Source organism: Pipistrellus kuhlii, unplaced genomic scaffold (assembly GCF_014108245.1).
Source record: "Pipistrellus kuhlii isolate mPipKuh1 unplaced genomic scaffold, mPipKuh1.p scaffold_m20_p_1, whole genome shotgun sequence".
NCBI lineage: Eukaryota > Metazoa > Chordata > Mammalia > Chiroptera > Vespertilionidae > Pipistrellus > Pipistrellus kuhlii.
The window spans coordinates 168779163-168797575 of NW_023425404.1; the positions used below are offsets into that span (position 1 = coordinate 168779163).

The 18413-nt window shown below is 40.9% G+C and overlaps 1 protein-coding gene across 2 annotated transcripts in view; it reads left to right on the plus strand.

Moving 5' to 3' along the window:
* KDR (kinase insert domain receptor) overlaps window positions 1-18413 on the plus strand; it is a 45052-nt gene that overhangs the window by 7123 nt on the left and 19516 nt on the right. For both annotated transcript variants that reach the window (XM_036416051.2, XM_036416042.2), the window contains exons 4-18: window positions 2578-2708; window positions 2946-3114; window positions 3716-3855; window positions 4484-4664; window positions 7166-7280; window positions 7375-7538; window positions 8807-8963; window positions 9884-10007; window positions 10521-10629; window positions 11303-11623; window positions 13755-13901; window positions 14260-14391; window positions 17165-17271; window positions 17681-17816; window positions 18188-18292. In XM_036416051.2, coding sequence (XP_036271944.1) covers window positions 2578-2708; window positions 2946-3114; window positions 3716-3855; window positions 4484-4664; window positions 7166-7280; window positions 7375-7538; window positions 8807-8963; window positions 9884-10007; window positions 10521-10629; window positions 11303-11623; window positions 13755-13901; window positions 14260-14391; window positions 17165-17271; window positions 17681-17816; window positions 18188-18292 — 2238 coding nt within the window. The remainder of the gene's footprint in view (window positions 1-2577; window positions 2709-2945; window positions 3115-3715; window positions 3856-4483; window positions 4665-7165; window positions 7281-7374; window positions 7539-8806; window positions 8964-9883; window positions 10008-10520; window positions 10630-11302; window positions 11624-13754; window positions 13902-14259; window positions 14392-17164; window positions 17272-17680; window positions 17817-18187; window positions 18293-18413) is intronic.

An 18413-nucleotide genomic window follows, 5' to 3' on the forward strand; every position in this document is an offset into this window, starting at 1 on the left:
ACAAAGCCTTCTGATGTTTGAGGAAAACACACACCCAGAAAATACTTGAAAAGGAAGATTCAGTGTGAATTATGGAACGGTTTCTGTGGAGAGATAGGTTATCTACCGCAGTAAGAGATTTCCCCAAGAATGCACAGGGAAACAGCCAAAGAATCTGGTGCTCTTTTGTTCACAGGAACTTTTCCCTCTTAAACTTTTATTGTGAATTACTCTCATACTTTGGTGCAAACGGAGATGCCGCCTCAAAGGGCCTTTGAGGACAGTGTTTCTCTCCTTTGTGTGGTCTGAGATGGTGGATGATATGCTACATCATTCTAGATTGACACCACTGAGGTCAGTTAACACCCATGCAGGCTAAAATACAATGTTACATGTATCCAGTATTTATAATATGAATTCTTTCTTTGTATTTCAAAATGCTTCTACTACCTGAATTGCCCTGTGAAAACCTGACTTAACTAATGAGATACTTATCATATAATTTGGAAGAATATAAATATTGTATAATATTTTGCTTGGATGTACTAATTTTTTTTTCAGTGTAGATGACTTTTGTAGACATTTTATTTATACTCTTGTACAATATATCCCTTAAATCCCAGAGGATTTGAGGTAGATGGCTTCGACTTTTTTTCCAGAAGTATCTTTTATAGCATGAGAATTTTGTCAGCTTGAAAAACATGTTTGGAATATATCCACTTGCCTTTTGATAAAGCAGTTTAGTCAGTGCAATGGAAAAGCGGAGAACATATCAAAATAACACGTCGCTCCTGGATGGTATGGTATTTGAGTATTATTTTTTTGTCCAGGTTAAGCATGACCCAAGGTGGAATTCTGTGCCTCCTCTCTGCAGAATGTGAAAGAGACAAAGCTCAGATCTCTGAGAATTTCTGGCTCCTTTTGATCCAGCAGTCTTGGGAGACCAGGCTTTCTCAGAAGATTGCGAGGATTTCCTGCTTTCAGCCTGTCTGGAAATAGACTACAAGATGAACCTCTCCCATAATATCTCCTTATTTCCTTCTCCCTGGAGTCAGGAAACCTGGAGACATGTGAAAACTCATTTCATGAGTTTCAGTAAATATTTTATTTTGAGAGGATGGGTGGTTGTTTGGGTTTCTTTTGTTTATTTCCTTTTTCATGGGATACTGAAATAGAATTGATTTACCGAATAGCTTTAGTCTTACGTCAAGGGGTTAATTTAGTTTCCAAAGGCTTCTGTAAGCAAGCTCTATAACAATTCCTACCATATGGACGAGTGGTAGGCAATATTAAGAAGTAGCAAGTCCCAGCACTGTTTATTTGTATATTGCTCATCTTTTGTATACCATCAAATTCGGCTTCCTGTTGAAGAGGTAAGCTGTTCCAGAATGTGGTCATGAAACTTAACAATGGGAAAGAAAATACCAGACAGCCCTTTAATGTCCCCACTGGTCTCCACCTTGCTTCCCTAGTCTTCTGACCCCATTCTCTCCAGCAATGGATGGAGCCAGGAAGTGGGCCCTGGCTTGGCAAGATAATGGCTATGGCATGTGGTGGGCTGGATTGGCTGGCTTTCTGTGCTTTCCAGCTGGGAAGGAAATCAGATTTCTGCTGTTGAGAGAATTAGTTGCCTTTGTCCCCTTTGGTTTAATGAACTCTTCCTTCCCTTGGACCAACCATTTTGAAGAGCTCTGAGCATGCTAAGTCAGGTGTGTGGGGCATGGCAACTAGAACGATTATCTTTGTGAGGATTCAGGCATGACTTCACTCCACATTAACTCTATCTCTGGGGAATGGAGGAGTTTCCCACCAGCGTATGAACATTGTATGAACGATGTTCGAACGGCATTAAAATATCTCTAGTTTTCTTCTCACTCTTTGCCATGGTGGCTTTTCAAGTTTTTGTCATTGAAGATATATTAATGACCTCAGAATATTAAACTAGACACAATGACTATTAAACATAATTTTATAAGGAATCTCACACTGAGTCTTCACAATTTTAAAATACCCATATAAAACCATTCAAAAAGGTTAGTTATTTCTTGCTTATTTTAAAGTTCCTTTGGGGCCTTTGCCTTATTAATTTATTTTCATGGCATTTACATTATTCACCCAAAGAAAGAATGCATGAATTTTTTTTATCATCAATAAAAGTTTAAATTTACTTTAAATTTTATATATGAAAAATGTAATATATATGAAAAATGGATATGTGTATATGAAAATGCATATGAAAATAAAGTATACTCATTCCTTTTGAAAAAAAATATAATGATCATTCTACTTAAATGTGGAACCTGTAAAATATATTATACTTATTGATGATCCTTGTGAAGGAGTCAATTCCATTCTGTGATTTTTCTTTCAGATTTTTCACACAAAATCTCTCTCTCATACACACACACATACACACACACACACACACACACACCCTTCTTGCAGGATACCCTTGGAGCCAGATATGTACCAGCAGATTGACCTGTGGATTCCTTTCCCTAGTGTGAAATATCAATTCCAACCTTTCACTTCTCAGAACCTGAAAGATAACCAACTTTTCCAGTAAATTCCACTCAGTAAACAGAAATTTTTTTTTAGATTACAGGTCTCCATTTATTGCTTCTGTTAGCGACCAGCATGGAGTTGTGTACATCCTGGAGAACAAAAACAAAAGTGTGGTGATTCCATGTCTTGGGTCCGTTTCAGACCTCAATGTGTCACTTTGTGCAGTAAGTTACATCTTCAGTCTTCTCTTCTGCTGTCTTAATTTTAAACTACTAAGATGGGTAGCTTGTTTATAATATAACATCAAGAATGATATTTAAAGATCTTATAGGAAGGGTCAAAATGACAATAAAGAAAACCAATTTGTATCCTTAAAATGTCAATTTTTTAGTCATCATTTTACATGATTTTGCTTTTGGATAGCACTTGATTAAATATTTGATATTTCTGTTTCTACCCAGAGATATCCAGAAAAGAGGTTTTTTCCTGATGGTAACAGAATTTCCTGGGACAGCAAGAAAGGCTTTACTATTCCCAGCTACATGATCTTCTATGCAGGCATGGTCTTCTGTGAAGCAAAAATTAATGATGAAACTTACCAGTCTATTATGTACATAGTTGTGATTGTAGGTAAGAGAACAGTTCCTTTCAATATCATTATTATCACACATAAAGATTGGCTCCCTGCATTAGGATCTTGGAGGTTTAGGTATAGAGTGAAAGACAGGGATTTGAAAAATATATTAACCCAAGACACAGCATTGGGCAACTCATTATATCTACTCTTAAAAAAAAAAAAATCAAATAAACCCATGTGCAATCAAGGTTTTCTCTTTTCTTGCCAAGACCAAGGATGAAAAAGAATACTATTAACTGAAGCATATTTTATGGAAAATTTAATGTTCAGAGCATTGCTTGGCATCGATTGTTTTAATTATACCTATTTTATGGAAAGTTCAGCAATTTACTAAAGCTGGCCCCATTGGCTGTTGACTACTCAGAGATTTTACTACTTCTCTCTCCACTGGGCTCCAACATCTTTGAGGTCCCCGAGGGTTTGCTTTGTAAATCTCTACAGGCCATTTGTCTGAGAGCTCCCCAAAATTGGTGAAACCCTCAGGGAAAGATGATGTGACCCATGTTAATGTTGCATCATTTGGGGGAAAGCTTGTGCCAACTCATAGATTTGTTTTCCCTCTCACTCTCTGTTTTTTCAATTTACTTGCTGCAGGGTCAAAGATTTATGATGTCGTTCTGAGCCCTGCTCACAAAGTCGAACTGTCTGTTGGAGAGAAGCTTGTTTTAAATTGTACGGCAAGGACTGAACTAAATGTGGGGATTGACTTCAACTGGGAATACCCTTCTTTGAAGGTAACACTAACCATTTAAAACCAGCTCTCTAAATACTTTGCTAATCAGCCCCAATAGTGTTTGCTTGAGAGAGATAGGGACCTCGCTAGCCAGATAAAATGTAAATATCTTCACACACACACACACACACACACACACACACACACACACTTTAAGGGAATTGCAGAACAGACAACATTAGTGGAAAAGAAGATGCAATGCCAAGAATTCTCTGTCCTACTCTAAAGCTACAACCAGGCTCTGAAGATTAGTTTTCTCTGAGTGATTCCATCTTCACAGGTTGTTTGATTTCTCTGTTCTGCAAAGTCTTTGATCTATTTTCCCTTTAAGAGAATTTCTCTCTTCAAGAGGTGGCACAAGACACATTTCTCCTGAAACAGTGATCCCATTTGCCAGTTCCTGCAGTTCATACTCATCTCATTCCCACTATGCCACGTTTTAAAAATCCTGTTTCACTTGGTTTCATTTATTTCTCCCGAAACCAAATATATTTGTTGTCTACATATGTTAAAAGCTCTGAAAACTCTATTATCAACATTAAGTAGTATTCACCAAGAGCCAAGACTTGTTCTGGGTATCTAGGATCTTCTGGGTTCTATTATCCTGGACTTCGTAAACTGTTTTTCAGCATCAGCATAAGAAACTTGTGAACCGGGGGGACCCAAACACCCAGTCTGGGATTGACATGAAGAAATTCTTGAGCATCTTGACTATCGATAGTGTAACCCGGAGTGACCAAGGGTGGTACACCTGCGAGGCTTCCAGTGGGCTGATGACCAAGAGGAACAGCACATTCGTCAGGGTCCATGGTAAGCTGAGATCTTTTTTGGAATTGTGCTGTGCTTTGGAATGTGACATAATTTAAATAGATTCAGTTCAGCCATTCAGAAGAGATCAAAATAGAGGCCTGATGCACAAAATTTGTGCAAGAATAGTCCTTCCTTTCCCCGGCTGCTGGCACCAGCTTCCCTCTGGCACTCAGCACCCTCGCAGCCCCAGCTTTGTCGGTCTAATTAGCATATGATGCTTTTATTATTATAGATTTCTGAACTCTTGCTAAGGAGGCCTCATGACCTAGAGGCCAAGAGCATAGCTTGGATTCAAAATCCCAACTTTAATGATGAGATGAGCCAATAGATCATTAAAGCTCACTAAATAGTACTTGTTGTAGGTATTGGTAGTGCTATTATTACTATAACATGCAGAATGTTTTTATCTAAGATAGTTCTTAGATTTTTGTTTTATTGCAAGGCTGAGAGTCCCACTTGAGTAAGCATGGGCTTTGCAGTTGGAAAAAATCTGGATTGAATTACTTTCTGTGGGGCTTTGAGCAAATAACTTAATTTCTCTTTCACTCACATAAATGCCTCAGTTTAGATGATAATTTATGTGGCACCCAAATTATGAGTCTTGGTAAGGATTTGGGGTTTTATAATATGGGAATGCATAGCAGGGTTTTAAGCTGGGAGAAAGACATGTTCTGGCTTATGTTTTTATAGGATTATTATCTTTTTTTTTTTTTCATGGAATACTTTAAGGAAGCAAGGGTAGAAGTAGGGAGTCCAGTTAGGAGGCTAATCACAAAAATCCAGTAACAGATGGTAAGTGGCTTAAACAAAAGTGGCAGAGGTCAAAGTAGTGAGAAGTGATCTGATTTTGGGTATATTTTTGAAGTTAGAGCCAACAGGATCTGCCTATTAATTCTTTGGCTATGGGGGCACAAGAGAAAAAGAATGGAAGCTGACCTTAAAGTTTTTATCATGAACAACTGAGTGAATGGTGATTTTTACTTCCTGAAATAGGGAACATTGATAGAGAAGTAAGATTAGGAGAAACAGGATTGGGTGTGTTCATTTGAAGATGCTCATTAAACATCCAAAAGGAGATATCCTATCTAATAAAAGAGTAATATGCAAATTGACTGTCACTCCAACAGTCAATTTGCATATTATTCTTTTATTAGATAGGATATGGCTGTCCCAATGTGGTCAAAGATGGCCGCCCCCATGTGGACACAAGATGGCTGCCACAAAATGGCCAGCAGGGAAGGGAAGTTGGGGGGATCAGGCCTTCAAGGGATGACAGTTGGGAACAACCAGGCCTGCAGGGGAAGGAAGTTGGGAGGGACCAGATCTGCAGGGGAGGGCAGTTGGGAGGGGTAGGCCTACAGGGGAGGGCAGTTGGGGGGGACCAGGCCTGCAGAGGAGGGCAGTTGGGAGAGACCAGGCCTGCAGGGGAGGACAGTTGAGGGGGGCAGGCCTGTAGGTGAAGACAGTTGAGGGGGAACCCAGGCCTGCAGGCGAGGGCAGTTGGGGGAAGGGCATTTAGGGGGGGGACCAGACCTGTAGGGGAAGGCAGTTGGGGGGAACCAGGCCTGCACGGGAGGGCAGTTGGGGGCAACCAGGCCGATAGGGGAGAGCAGTTGGAGGCAACCAGGCCTGCAGGGGATGACAGTTAGGGGTGACCAGGCTGGTAAGGGACAGCAGGTAGGGGCAACCAGACTGGCAAGGGATGGCAGTTAGGGGTGACCTTGCCAGCAGGGGAGGGTAGTTGGGGGCAAACAGGCCTGCAGGAGAGGAAGTTAGGGGCAATCAGGCTGGCAGGGGGGGCAGTTAGACATTGATCAGGCTGGCAGGCAGAAGCTGTTAGGGGCAATCAAGCAGGCAGGCAGGTAAGCTGTTGGGAGCCAGCAGTCCTGAATTGTGGAGGGATGTCTGACTGCCCATTTTTATAGGATTATTATCTTTTTAAAGAGCAGTTGGACATCCCTCGAGGGGTCCCATATTAGAGAGGGTGTAAGCTGGGCTGATGGACACCTCCCTCCCCCCCTTGCACAAATTTCCTGCTCTGGGCCTCTAGTATACTAGATGTATAAACCCAGAAAAGTCAGGGCAAGAGACAAACATTTAGGAGGATGTAAATGGCACTTTATGCCAGAGACTAAAGGAAGGTATTGATAAAGAGAAGAGGTCTGAGGACAGTCCTGGGGCATGGGGTGGGGTATGTATACAGTGTGATGGGCATAGAGAAGAAGGAACACTCAGGTGTTTGGGGAACTTAGAGAAAGCTTCAGAGGAAACATTGCTTGAATTGAGATTTGAGCAATTGGTAGGCTTGCGGAGTACATTTGGGGAGAGAAAATCAAAGGCAGAACTTGGAAGTGTGGGCGGGGCTGGGATGTGACTACAGCGGGATAGTATGGGCGGTCTCTGAACTTAGACGCCCGGGGCCTTCACTTGAAATGAAACAATAAACCAAACGACCTCTTACAATAAGTTGACATTTGTGAGAATAATTCTCTTTCTTTCAGAAAAACCTTTTGTCGCTTTTGGTAGTGGCATGGAGTCTCTGGTGGAAGTCTCGGTGGGAGACCGGGTCCGAATCCCTGTGAAGTACCTTGGTTACCCGCCGCCAGAAATAAAATGGTAACGCTTGGAAATAAACACAAAGCATTGTTCCACGTGAAAGTAAATCTGAGATTGTATAACCCTGTTTATCCCTCCCCTCCCCCGCAAATAGGTTTAAAAATGGAAGACCCATTGAGTCCAATCACACAATTAAAGTGGGGCATGTATTGACGATTATGGAAGTGAGTGAAAAGGACACAGGAAATTACACGGTTATCCTTACCAATCCCATTTCAAAGGAGAAACAGAGCCACATGGTGTCTCTGGTTGTGAATGGTGAGTCCGTCCAGCTTTCCTTTTCCGCCCAGAATTTATTATGAAGTGTACGGTTAGGTTTTCCTAGTCCTTTGTCACCTGCTGCTTCACGCACATCATGAGGGGGCTCCTCTGTATAAAAATAGTCCAGAGCAGTATACTGCATTGAAATGAGGTATAGGAGAGTGTGCTCTGGACATGTTTGCAAATGAACGGCGTGGTGGTCAGATGTAAGGAGAAAGTAGATGGTATCCTCAATGGCTAAAGGCTGAAAATGCCTGCGGGGACAGTTGACAGACCTAAGCTGCATCACTTTTGCACCTGTCTCATGGAACTGTGCACCTGACATTGCCAACGTGTAAGACTCTTCCTGAGTTTTGTGGGAAGCATTCAGTTTGACATTGAAGTTGATGTTCCGGTGATGCCTGGTGGGAGCTTTTCAAAATCTTTAAAAACAAGAGTCCAGGATCTGACTCTGAGGCTAGAAAGGGAAGATATAAAGTGTTTTATTTAAGGATGGTTTGAACTTTGTTTTTACAAACTGAAATATGTAAATAAATGCTCTGTGTTGGGGGGAAAGGGGTGTCATGGTAAAGTAAGGGTGGGAGATGCTAAGCTGATATAAAACTTTATTGCAGGACTTCTCAGGGCCTTTAATATGCAAATATATATTGCCATTCTTTGAGGGGAGAGACTTAGAATCTTAGTTCTCCCTACTGGCGGGCATATTAACACTTCAGGATCTTCTCCCATGGCAGTAAGGTGCTTCCCCATATATCCTGACACCTCCCCGTGTGTCTGTTGAGGTTGGCTCTATTTCTTTGCAGGGATGTCAGCTTTAGGGAGGTTACAGTTCCCAGAAAGTTCCTTAGAAGCTACATGGGAGTAGGAGATTGGGGAGTGGAGAGAAGTTGGAAAGCTGATAAGTAAGAGAGAAGGAAATAAATAAGAAAAGAAAAAAAAAAAAGATGTAAAAATGGACAGTGGATAATCCCGTCTCATTAATTCATGAAGTCGCTTAACATATGACTTGCTCTAGCATTTACCCTATTATATAAACTCAATATGAAAAAGAAGTATTATTATTATTATTGGTAACAGGAGTAGTAGTTGTAGTACTATCACTAGAATTCATGTCTCCGGTGCCCAAATCTAGATATTCTTTGAAAAACGAAATGGGGGCAAAATCACCTGCTTTGAAAAAAATGTATACTTTTGTTGCCGAAAGCGTGGACTTCTCATACCCTAATGCCCATTGAGAATTCAAAAGTGGTTTTTCTTATCTCCAGTCCCACCCCAGATTGGTGAGAAATCTTTGATCTCCCCCATGGATTCTTACAAATATGGCACTACCCAAACGCTGACTTGCACCGTCTATGCAGTTCCTCCCCCGAGTCACATCCTCTGGTACTGGCAGCTGGAGAAGGACTGCACCTTCAACCCCAGGTGGGTAGAGCCACGCCCGCCCTCTTTCTTCCCGCCCTCTGGCATTTCTTATAGCCCAGCTCCCACAGACTCCAGCCCAAGGCTGTCTCTAATAAGAAAGCCATCCGTCCCTCTGGTGGTGCTCTTAGTCTCCATCCATCTTCCTCTGTCTTGGGTTTTAGCAGTCTTGCTGTGGGTAGCCTGCCTGGGGATTAGCTAGCTGTTTCTCCACAGGTCAGTTCTGCTGGACAACTCTCCAGAGGCAGGTTCTTGGCTCCCTTTGCTAATTGCAAGTCTTTGGTTTTTCTCCTTATTCCAATTAACCGGTGAATACCACGTCTCTCCTTATCTGGGAGAAGGTTCATCTCAAGGAAGTGCTGTTAGAGTCAGGGAGCATGAGACCTCGCTGCAGCCGGCCCCAGAGGCTCAGGCCCAGCTTATCAGGTTCTAACACAAGTCCAGACATCCTTAGGAGAAAAAAAAAAAACACAAAAAAACCCCACCACAACAGCCACCTACACCACCCTCAGCAGTTCACTTCCTGTTGTTGTTTTTGAGATGGCCACTACTAGATTCTGCCTCAGATGCTGACCATTTCCTACACAAAGGCCATAGTCCCACAGAGATTACTCTGAGAAGCCCAGTGGTTTCTTAGTTTCCTTTGAACTAAATTAACTTGAATTGTCTTGTCGATCCAATTTATGAATGGAGGTTTGTTCCCAGAATAGCTGCTTCCCTCCTGTATCCTGAATGGATTTACCTGGAACCTCTTCCCTCATGGCTGAGGCCTATTTTTAATCGGCACCAAGCCTTGTAACCAGGCAGGCTACATTGGAAGTTATTTCTAAGAACATAATAACCCAAGTCTGACTCCTTTCCTTACTATTGACGTGCATTAAAGAAAAATTTTATCATTATATGATCTGCTATCTCTCTTACAGTCAAGCTGCCTTAATGACGAATCCATACACCTGTAAAGAGTGGAGAAACGTGGAGGATTTCCAGGGAGGAAATAAAATTGAAGTAAACAAAAACCAGTTTGCCCAAATTGAAGGAAAAAACAAGGTGAGTTTGACGTTCTTTAATTTGCAAATCCCTCCCTCCCTCTCTCCCTCCCTCCCTCTCTCCCTTTCTTTTATGGAAGGCTGGCATGGAAGCAGGGTATAATAATATGTGAGGATATTGGAGAATTATAATCAAATAAATCAAATGATAAAACACTAGCATATTAAATCAGTTTGGAAACACCATTGGCTTTTAGAAGCACTACTGACTTATTCATAGCTTAGAGTAAGATAAAACACAAATGCCATTAAATCTAAGCATCTGTTATAAGGTGATTCTGGTTTTACAAGTATGAAAATGAGAAAATATGTATATTAAAGCACAAGGTTCCCAATGCCCATTTTGTGCACAGTGTGAGCTAAGCTTGCATGCATTTGCGAGTGGTCAGTGTAGTAGAATGAATGCAGTAGGCAGGTCTCAGTGGTTATGGGGTGGCTTCATTTTTCAGTCTGAATACATGTGCATAAACAGAGCTTCCATTGTTTATGGCCTGGGATTTGTTTTTTTTCACAGACTGTAAGTACCCTTGTCATCCAGTCGGCAAATGTGTCAGCTTTGTACAAATGTGAAGCGGTCAACAAAGCTGGCAAAGGAGAGAGGGTCATCTCCTTTCACGTGACCAGTAAGTGCTGCTCTCCAAGGGGTGGGCTAGATCTCTGGCCAAGTGGGTGCTAAGCTGTCCCTTATTCTGTAGCGCTTGCTATTCCTGGGAGAGGCATGGTGTTTAGGAAGAGGACTTGGACTGATAATTGATGCTTTGGTTTATAAATTGAAACTGCTCAGGTGCTCCTGGGCTCCTGTGAAGTAGGTATATCCGACGTCACTGGAGAGATCATGGTTTCACACAGGCTCATAATCACAAGTCCTGCATCGTATTTATGTCTCCATCATCAGAGTCTAGCACAGTGCTCGGCTTATTGGGGTTCAACCAATGCTAGTGGGGTTGCTGCTGACGTGTTGACAAGGTTGGGTTTTCTGGAGGCCATTGTAATGACATAGGAACAGTGGCCTCTACATGCTGCTGATTTTGTCTCTTCATCTTAATTTTATGGCCAAGCTGTAGTTGGTATTTGATAAATATTTGTAAAAAGGTATTTACATTTCCAAATAACATATTTCTATAAAATAATATTATTTTGGACCTGAATGGTCCATTTTGGCTGTCTCCTTATATTATGTTGTGTGGCATTGCTAGAGCTTCACTTCTCTTGATAGCAAGTCTGAAGGCAATAGGAACTGCGTAAGGGGACTCCCCATTGAATCATTATCTTCTAACCATGGGTTTTACATTTCAGAGGGTCCTGTAATCACTCTGCAGCCTGATACCCAGCCAACCGAGCAGGAGAGCGTGTCTCTGTGGTGCAGCACAGACAGAAGCACATTTGAGAACCTCACCTGGTACAAACTTGGCCCACAGGCCCTACCCACACCTGTTTGCAAGCACTTGGACGCCCGTTGGAAAATGAATGCCACCATGTTCTCTAATAGCACAAATGACATTTTGATCATGGAGTTCCAGAACGCATCCTTGCAGGACCAAGGAGACTACGTCTGCTTTGCTCAGGACAGGAAGACCAAGAAAAGGCATTGTGTGGTCAGGCAGCTCACAATCCTAGGTAGGGAGGCAACTCTGCTCTTCTGGAGGCCGTAGAAATGCCTTAAATGTAGTGATTTGAGAAGCTGAGTGAAGACTCCTGCCCTCTAGGAACTTATAAAGCCAACTAGTGCATTCTTACCTTATTTAACAGAAAGTTTTTGAGGCCAAAAGAACTAATAATGGTGAAGTGATGAATTAAAAGGAGAAAATAGCTTGGTTCTTTTCAACCCAGAAGGCAGAATAACTCACTAGTATCTGCAAAGGATTAGCCTGAACCAGGGAAACTTCTGCCATATTCTTGGGCACTCATTTATTTAAGTAGGCACAGATTTATGAAATCTCTAGTATGAGCTAGGAGGGTGCCAGAAGTTCACAGTGATGAGCAGGTGGACAGGATGAGAACACAAGACAACCACCAGGCAGTCATATACAGTGAGGGCTCTGTCTGTGAGGACAGGAATTGTTTTCTGTTTTACTCCTCACTATGCTGTAATCATTGCACATTATGGTACATGCTAGGCTCTCAGTAAGATATCTGCTACATAAACAGATCTCTGAGAGCCTGTGAGAGTGGTGCTGGACTCAATGCCTATACGTCTGTGTCATCCTTGTGGTTGCGAGTAGTTCAAGGTCTGATATTTTGGTGAGCAGATAGCTTTGTGAATTCTCCATGAAGCTACTCTCTAAATCTCATCTCACCTTAGGCCTTGCACAAAATCTGTGCAGCCAAGGCTCGGTCTCTGGGGAGATCAGGCAAACTTGGTGAGTTTCTTTTCATGTCATCTCCCTCCATTTTCTCCTCCCCTTAGTGTCCCTTCCCAGATTCTAAGATGCATGTGTTCTGGTTTTTGTTGTTGTGTGTTTTTAATTGTTAGAAAGAGCAACAACTTCCCATGTAAACTAATCTATACCAAGTTTTAGAGGAATAATATCTTCAGAGGCCTTGGCATATTTTAAGAGGTATCTTTCCACAGACATTAGGAGGTGTTTCGCTAGTGTTAAGTCTTAGGTGTCAAAAAAGAGATGTTGTTGTTTTTTTTGTTTTTTTGTTTTTTTGATGAAATCATCCCAGGGCTCTTCAAAACACATCGCACACCAAATTTTCTGTTCACCTTGGTAATTGGACTGGTTTTAAGCTACTGGAAGAATTCAGAAAGCCATGGGCAAAGGGGTTCCTGGCCTTGCCACGCCCAGGAAATACGTGCTCACAATGAGCTGGTTTGCTTTCCTAAGGACTCCCATGCTGTTTGTATTCTTAGAAATTGACTAGAGATCAGGAAATTGGCTTAAACCCCAGCGTAGTTCACTGTTGAGGTAATCTCATTTTGCTAAGTCTTGAAATAGATTCTTCCAGCAAGATTCCTTTCGATATTTAGTTGGTTTGAATAAGGTATTTCCATAGATCTTTGGTGATTTATAGGAAAAGGGTAGATCTAAAGTATTTTTCTGTACATGCAAACAAATACCCAGGGGCTTACTTTTCTTTAGGTCTGAATTTACTTAGGGTATTGATGTTTTGTTTGTGTTTTAGTGGAAATAGCATTGGACCAGACTTTTAGGTACACCAGATTCTATTAGTTCACCTTTTTACTTAATTATAAAGACTTGGGCAAGTTGTTTAACCCCCCGGAATCGCAGTTATTTCAGCTGTAAAATATAGCTAATACTCCTGTCCTGCCCATCATTGGACTGAGAGTAAACAACAGAAATAGTATAAAGGGGTTGTACCATACAGATATAAAGCACTCTTTGTTTGCTGAATTATTCTGAAGCTTTGCAATTTCCAAGAGAAGCATGGCAGAATTTTAGGGTGTCACCAGCTAGAACTTTTCTGGGAGGGAATCCATGTCTGATTAGAGGAAAAATCCATAAAGGCAACAACCTTTATCCTGTGAAGTGGTTACCAGCTTGAATCAGTAATATGAATGTTCAAAGAAATGCAGTAACCTGTCTGAACCGTCCTGATTTATTGATTCATTTCACTTTACTCAGTGACCAGCGGTACTGGTATCACCTTCTGTGTGTTTTCAGCTTAGTGAATCAACAGTGTACTACTGTTTACTAAGTTTAAATGGTATAACAGTTTACTGATACTCAAACCATTTCAAAAGTTAATACCTAAACGTTCTATTTTCTTTCTGTGTGCAAAGAGCGCATGGTGCCCATGATGACAGCAACCCTGGAGAATCAGACCACAAGTATTGGTGAAACCATCGAAGTTTCCTGCCCAGTGTCTGGGAATCCCCCTCCACAGGTTTCCTGGTTTAAAGATAATGAGACGCTTGTGGAAGACTCAGGTGAATAGAACATGTCTGTCTCTCTTTATACTGCAGAATTTTCCTGAAGATGTTGTCCAAAATCCATATTATTATTTTTTTAAATTTGTTTGAGGTAAAACAACAACAACAACAACTATCTAAGTGTCCCTGGTCTGACTCATTTCATAGACTCGAAATCCCAGTATTCAGAGAGTTTTTGAATTCTCCTAGAAGCCAGGTGTGATGAGTCAGCAGTTGATTGTAAGGACTCTTTGGAGCTAGATAATAGCCAAGATAAAGGGCAGCATTTATATTTTAAAAACAAAATTTTTTTCCCCCTGAAAAACTACACTAGGCCACGTCATAAATAAAAGCCAAAATGTTCTTTTTCTCTTAGGGATCGTACTGAAAGATGGGAACCGGAACCTAACTATCCGAAGGGTGAGGAAGGAGGATGAGGGCTTATACACCTGCCAGGCATGCAATGTTCTTGGATGTGCTAAGGTGGAGGCGTTTTTCATCATAGAAGGTCAGTGGGACTTCATAGACACGTCAGATGGTTTTTAAAAATTAGTTTATGTCTTATACACTTTGGGTGGGAAGATTATAGTTTATTTTTAAATATTCTTTGTACTCCGTAAATGTTCTATTATAAGTATATATTATTTTAATCAGACACATAATTACTGTTATTTTCATTTGGTGTGCATCACATTTCTGTCCCTGCAGTTCTCATGGTGGAAAAATTCTTAGCCAAGCAGGCAGAATATCTACCTTTCCCCGATTCTTTTTTATTTTATTTTATTTGAATGGTTCAGTGAAATTGTTATGGAATTATACTTTTATATTTATTGGGGAAATCATTAGAATTACTGCTGAGTCATGGAAATAAATGCTATCCAAATAGTCACAATTATGTTCGTGGTTTTCACGGACTAAAAACAATTAAGATTCATTCGTGAACAATAGACCATTGCTTTGCTGAAATGAAAAATTTGGGTTCTTATCTGAACTTGAAAGGAAACTTGTCTGTGTATGCAGGAATGATGTAAAATCAGGCATTTTCTCAGATGGGAAAGGTAGTTTGTGACAGACTATTTTATCTTTAGGAGTATATTTCTCTCTCTCTCTCTCTCTCTCTCTCTCTCTCTCTCTCTCTCTCTCTCTCTTTGTTAATAACCCATCAGAGGGATGATAAAAGCATATTATGTGGGCAAAGGAATGGTATGAAGGGGAAGAAAAAAGGGTGGTGACAGGTGGAGGAACTGATGGATTTTTATGAACTCATCCTAACTTGTCTCTCAAAGTCCAAATTGTAGTCCCTTTAATCTATTAAATCTCTGTTGCCAAGTATTGCTTCTCAAAACCATGACTTGTTTTCAAATATCTAGGCTTATTATCATTTCTTAAATTGCACTTGCAAGTAAGGATTTCAAGTGCATGAAATAAAGATTTCAAGTGAGATGGTGGTTTTGTCACTTCCTAAGTGCTTCATGTTGGGGGAAATTCTAATGGAGACGTCCATGTCTATCCTTTGCTCTGCCTCACCTCGGTTAGTTGGTTGTGTCTGGTTACCAATAGCTAAGTAGGTAACATTGGCACAGGGACTAGATTTACTTCTCTCCCAAGGAAAATACTAAGAAAGGAAGAGATAAATGTTTAATTTTCCTGCTAAGTTCTCAAATGTTATTATGGCAATACTAGAGGACTGGTGCACGAAATTCATGCAAAGGGTGGGGGGTGTCCCTGAGCCCAGCTTGCACACTCTCCAATCTGGGACCCCTCAAGGGATGTCCAACTTCCCTCTCACAATCCAGGACTGCTGGCTCCCAATTGCTCGCCTTCCTGATTGACCCTAATGGCTTCTGCCTGCCAATCTGATTGATGTCTAACTGCTCTCCTGCCAGCCTGTTTGCCCCCAATTTCCCTCCTTTGCCGGCTTGGTCACCCCCAACTTCCCTCCCTCACAGGCCTGGTCCCTCCCAATTGCCCTCCCCTGCTGGCCATCTTATGGTGGCCACCTTGTGTCCACATGGGGGCAGGATCTTTGACCACATGGGGCAGCCATCTTGTGAGCTGGAGTGATGGTCAATCTGCATATTACTCTTTTATTAGATAGGATTAATACACAAACCTATATTGACAATTGAATCTTTGAACTTTTTACCATGTGTAATGAGCTTTAAATCTCCAAGTATAAATAGAGAATTACTTGAATACATCCACCAGGGAAACACAATCTACTTCCAAACATCCTTGGTGCTTGCCTTTCAACTATTAACTCCTATTTTGCTAACTAATTAATTACTTGTCTTTCTGCCTCCTCGGGGCTGCCATGGGCCACTCACAGCTTGTGGCTGGTTTGATGCAAGCTGCCCTCATCCACTGGGGCTCAAAGTGATAATTGCTTCCTTATCACCTTTCTGCTAATCACTCTTAGCAGAAAGCATCCTTTGGGCTCAATTTCTCCCACTGCGAGCTGTCCTCTGGAGCAGAGCGATGAGCTTCTGCAGCTTTCCTTGTCGACCTCTAGCTTTTTCTCTTCTCTTTCATTTCCTGAGAGTTTTATATATATATATATATATATATATATATATATATATATATATATATATATTTAATTACAGTTTTCATACAATATTGTGTTAGTTTCAGATATACAGCACAGTGATTAGACATTGATATAACTTATAAAGTGACACCATTCCTAGTTATTACAACATTATTGACTATATTCCCAAGGCCGTACTTTACATCCTGTGACTGTTTTTATAATTGACTATTTGTATGTCTTAATCTTTTCCCCCTTTTTGCCCATTTTCACCAATCTCCTCCCATCTGGCAAACATTAAAATGTTCTCTATGAATTTATTTCTATTTTGTTTGTTCATTGTTATTCTTTCTCAAAACTATACAGATCAAAATATAGATTATCAGAGTAAAACCAGACATTTACTTTTCCCCATTAGAAGTACTTTTCTTCTCTATAAAACATGGTCTTTTTTCCATCAAAGTCTTCTTTCAAACACTTTCTATGGTTGTCTTTGGAGACATTGCTATTTCTACCCTTAATTATTTCAGAATTTTATTGTTGAAAGTTTTCATGAGCAAAGCTTTACAAACTTTAAATTACCCATTAATAGTAGTATAAACTCCATCCAAGTTAGAGGTGTGTGACTTTTTATTCAGGATTTTTCTGTGTTGGTAAGCTTGAGATCTTGCTTAAGAGTTGAGCTTTGCCATCTTATATCAAAAGGTATGAGTTTCCAGCTGTTGATGCTCATTCAATTGTGCCTTTCCAGGTGCTCAGGAAAAGACCAACTTGGAAGTCATTATTCTAGTGGGCACTGCAGTGATTGCCATGTTCTTCTGGCTACTTCTTGTCATTGTTCTACGGACTGTTAAGAGGGTAACAAAATAATTTCTCTTCCATCCCATGCATGTTGGTTTTCGTGATTAATGAAAGCTGACTAGGGCTCTCGGAGTTGCTTCTTCCCATTGTTAGTGGCTCAATGGGCACAGTATATTTCAATACAATAGCATCTTGCCCACTTTCTTTTGGCTGAACCACTGGGCTTTAATTGATGGAAACCACTAGAGGAGAAAAGGGCTTGGACTGTCTAGTGTAATTAAAATTTAATAACTTAATTCTGAGCTCATTTGGGAGTTGAGAGGACACTGGAAACAGGATTATAATATAAAACTCTCAAACCCTGTGAGTTTTATTTAAAAATGAGACTTCTATTAAAGCAATAACAAGTACACAAAACAACAGCCAAACAAGAGTGTATGTGACTGACAGGAGTAATGCTTTCCAGGCCAATGGAGGGGAACTGAAGACAGGCTACTTGTCCATCGTCATGGATCCAGACGAACTCCCCTTGGATGAACACTGTGAACGCCTGCCTTATGATGCCAGCAAATGGGAATTCCCCAGAGACCGGCTGAAACTAGGTATGCTTTCAAGATATATTAATTTAATACTGGATTTATTAAGCCATCTCGTCTTTCTTTAGGATGCTAACAAATCTAGTCTTTGCAAATGTTGGATTCTAATTCAGAAATATTCATTTCATTGCTTGAATTTGAATAATTACCCTTTTAGTGACTTAGAAGTAGGGTTCTTTATAATCATCCAAAGCAGGATATTTGGAGAGTGAAAGGGATAAATACCGAATTATAAAACCAGGACAAGGGAGTAAAGTGGACTGTTCATGCTAAACTGGAATGCATGGTCCCTGTGCCTAGTTAGGAATCTCTGCATATCCCTTTGGTGGTGTAATAGCCCAGATCTGTTTTGTTGTTGCTGTCACTGCTGACTATAGGTAAGCCTCTTGGACGTGGTGCCTTTGGCCAAGTGATTGAAGCAGATGCCTTTGGAATTGACAAGACAGCGACGTGCAAGACAGTGGCCGTCAAAATGTTGAAAGGTAAAACAAAATTATACGGTGATGTAACCCTCTATTTGTTTGATTTGGTCTTTACACATGGTGGAAAGGCCTGTATCAGTGGCTCTCTGGTTAGGTGGACCCACTAGCCAAGCATGCAGTC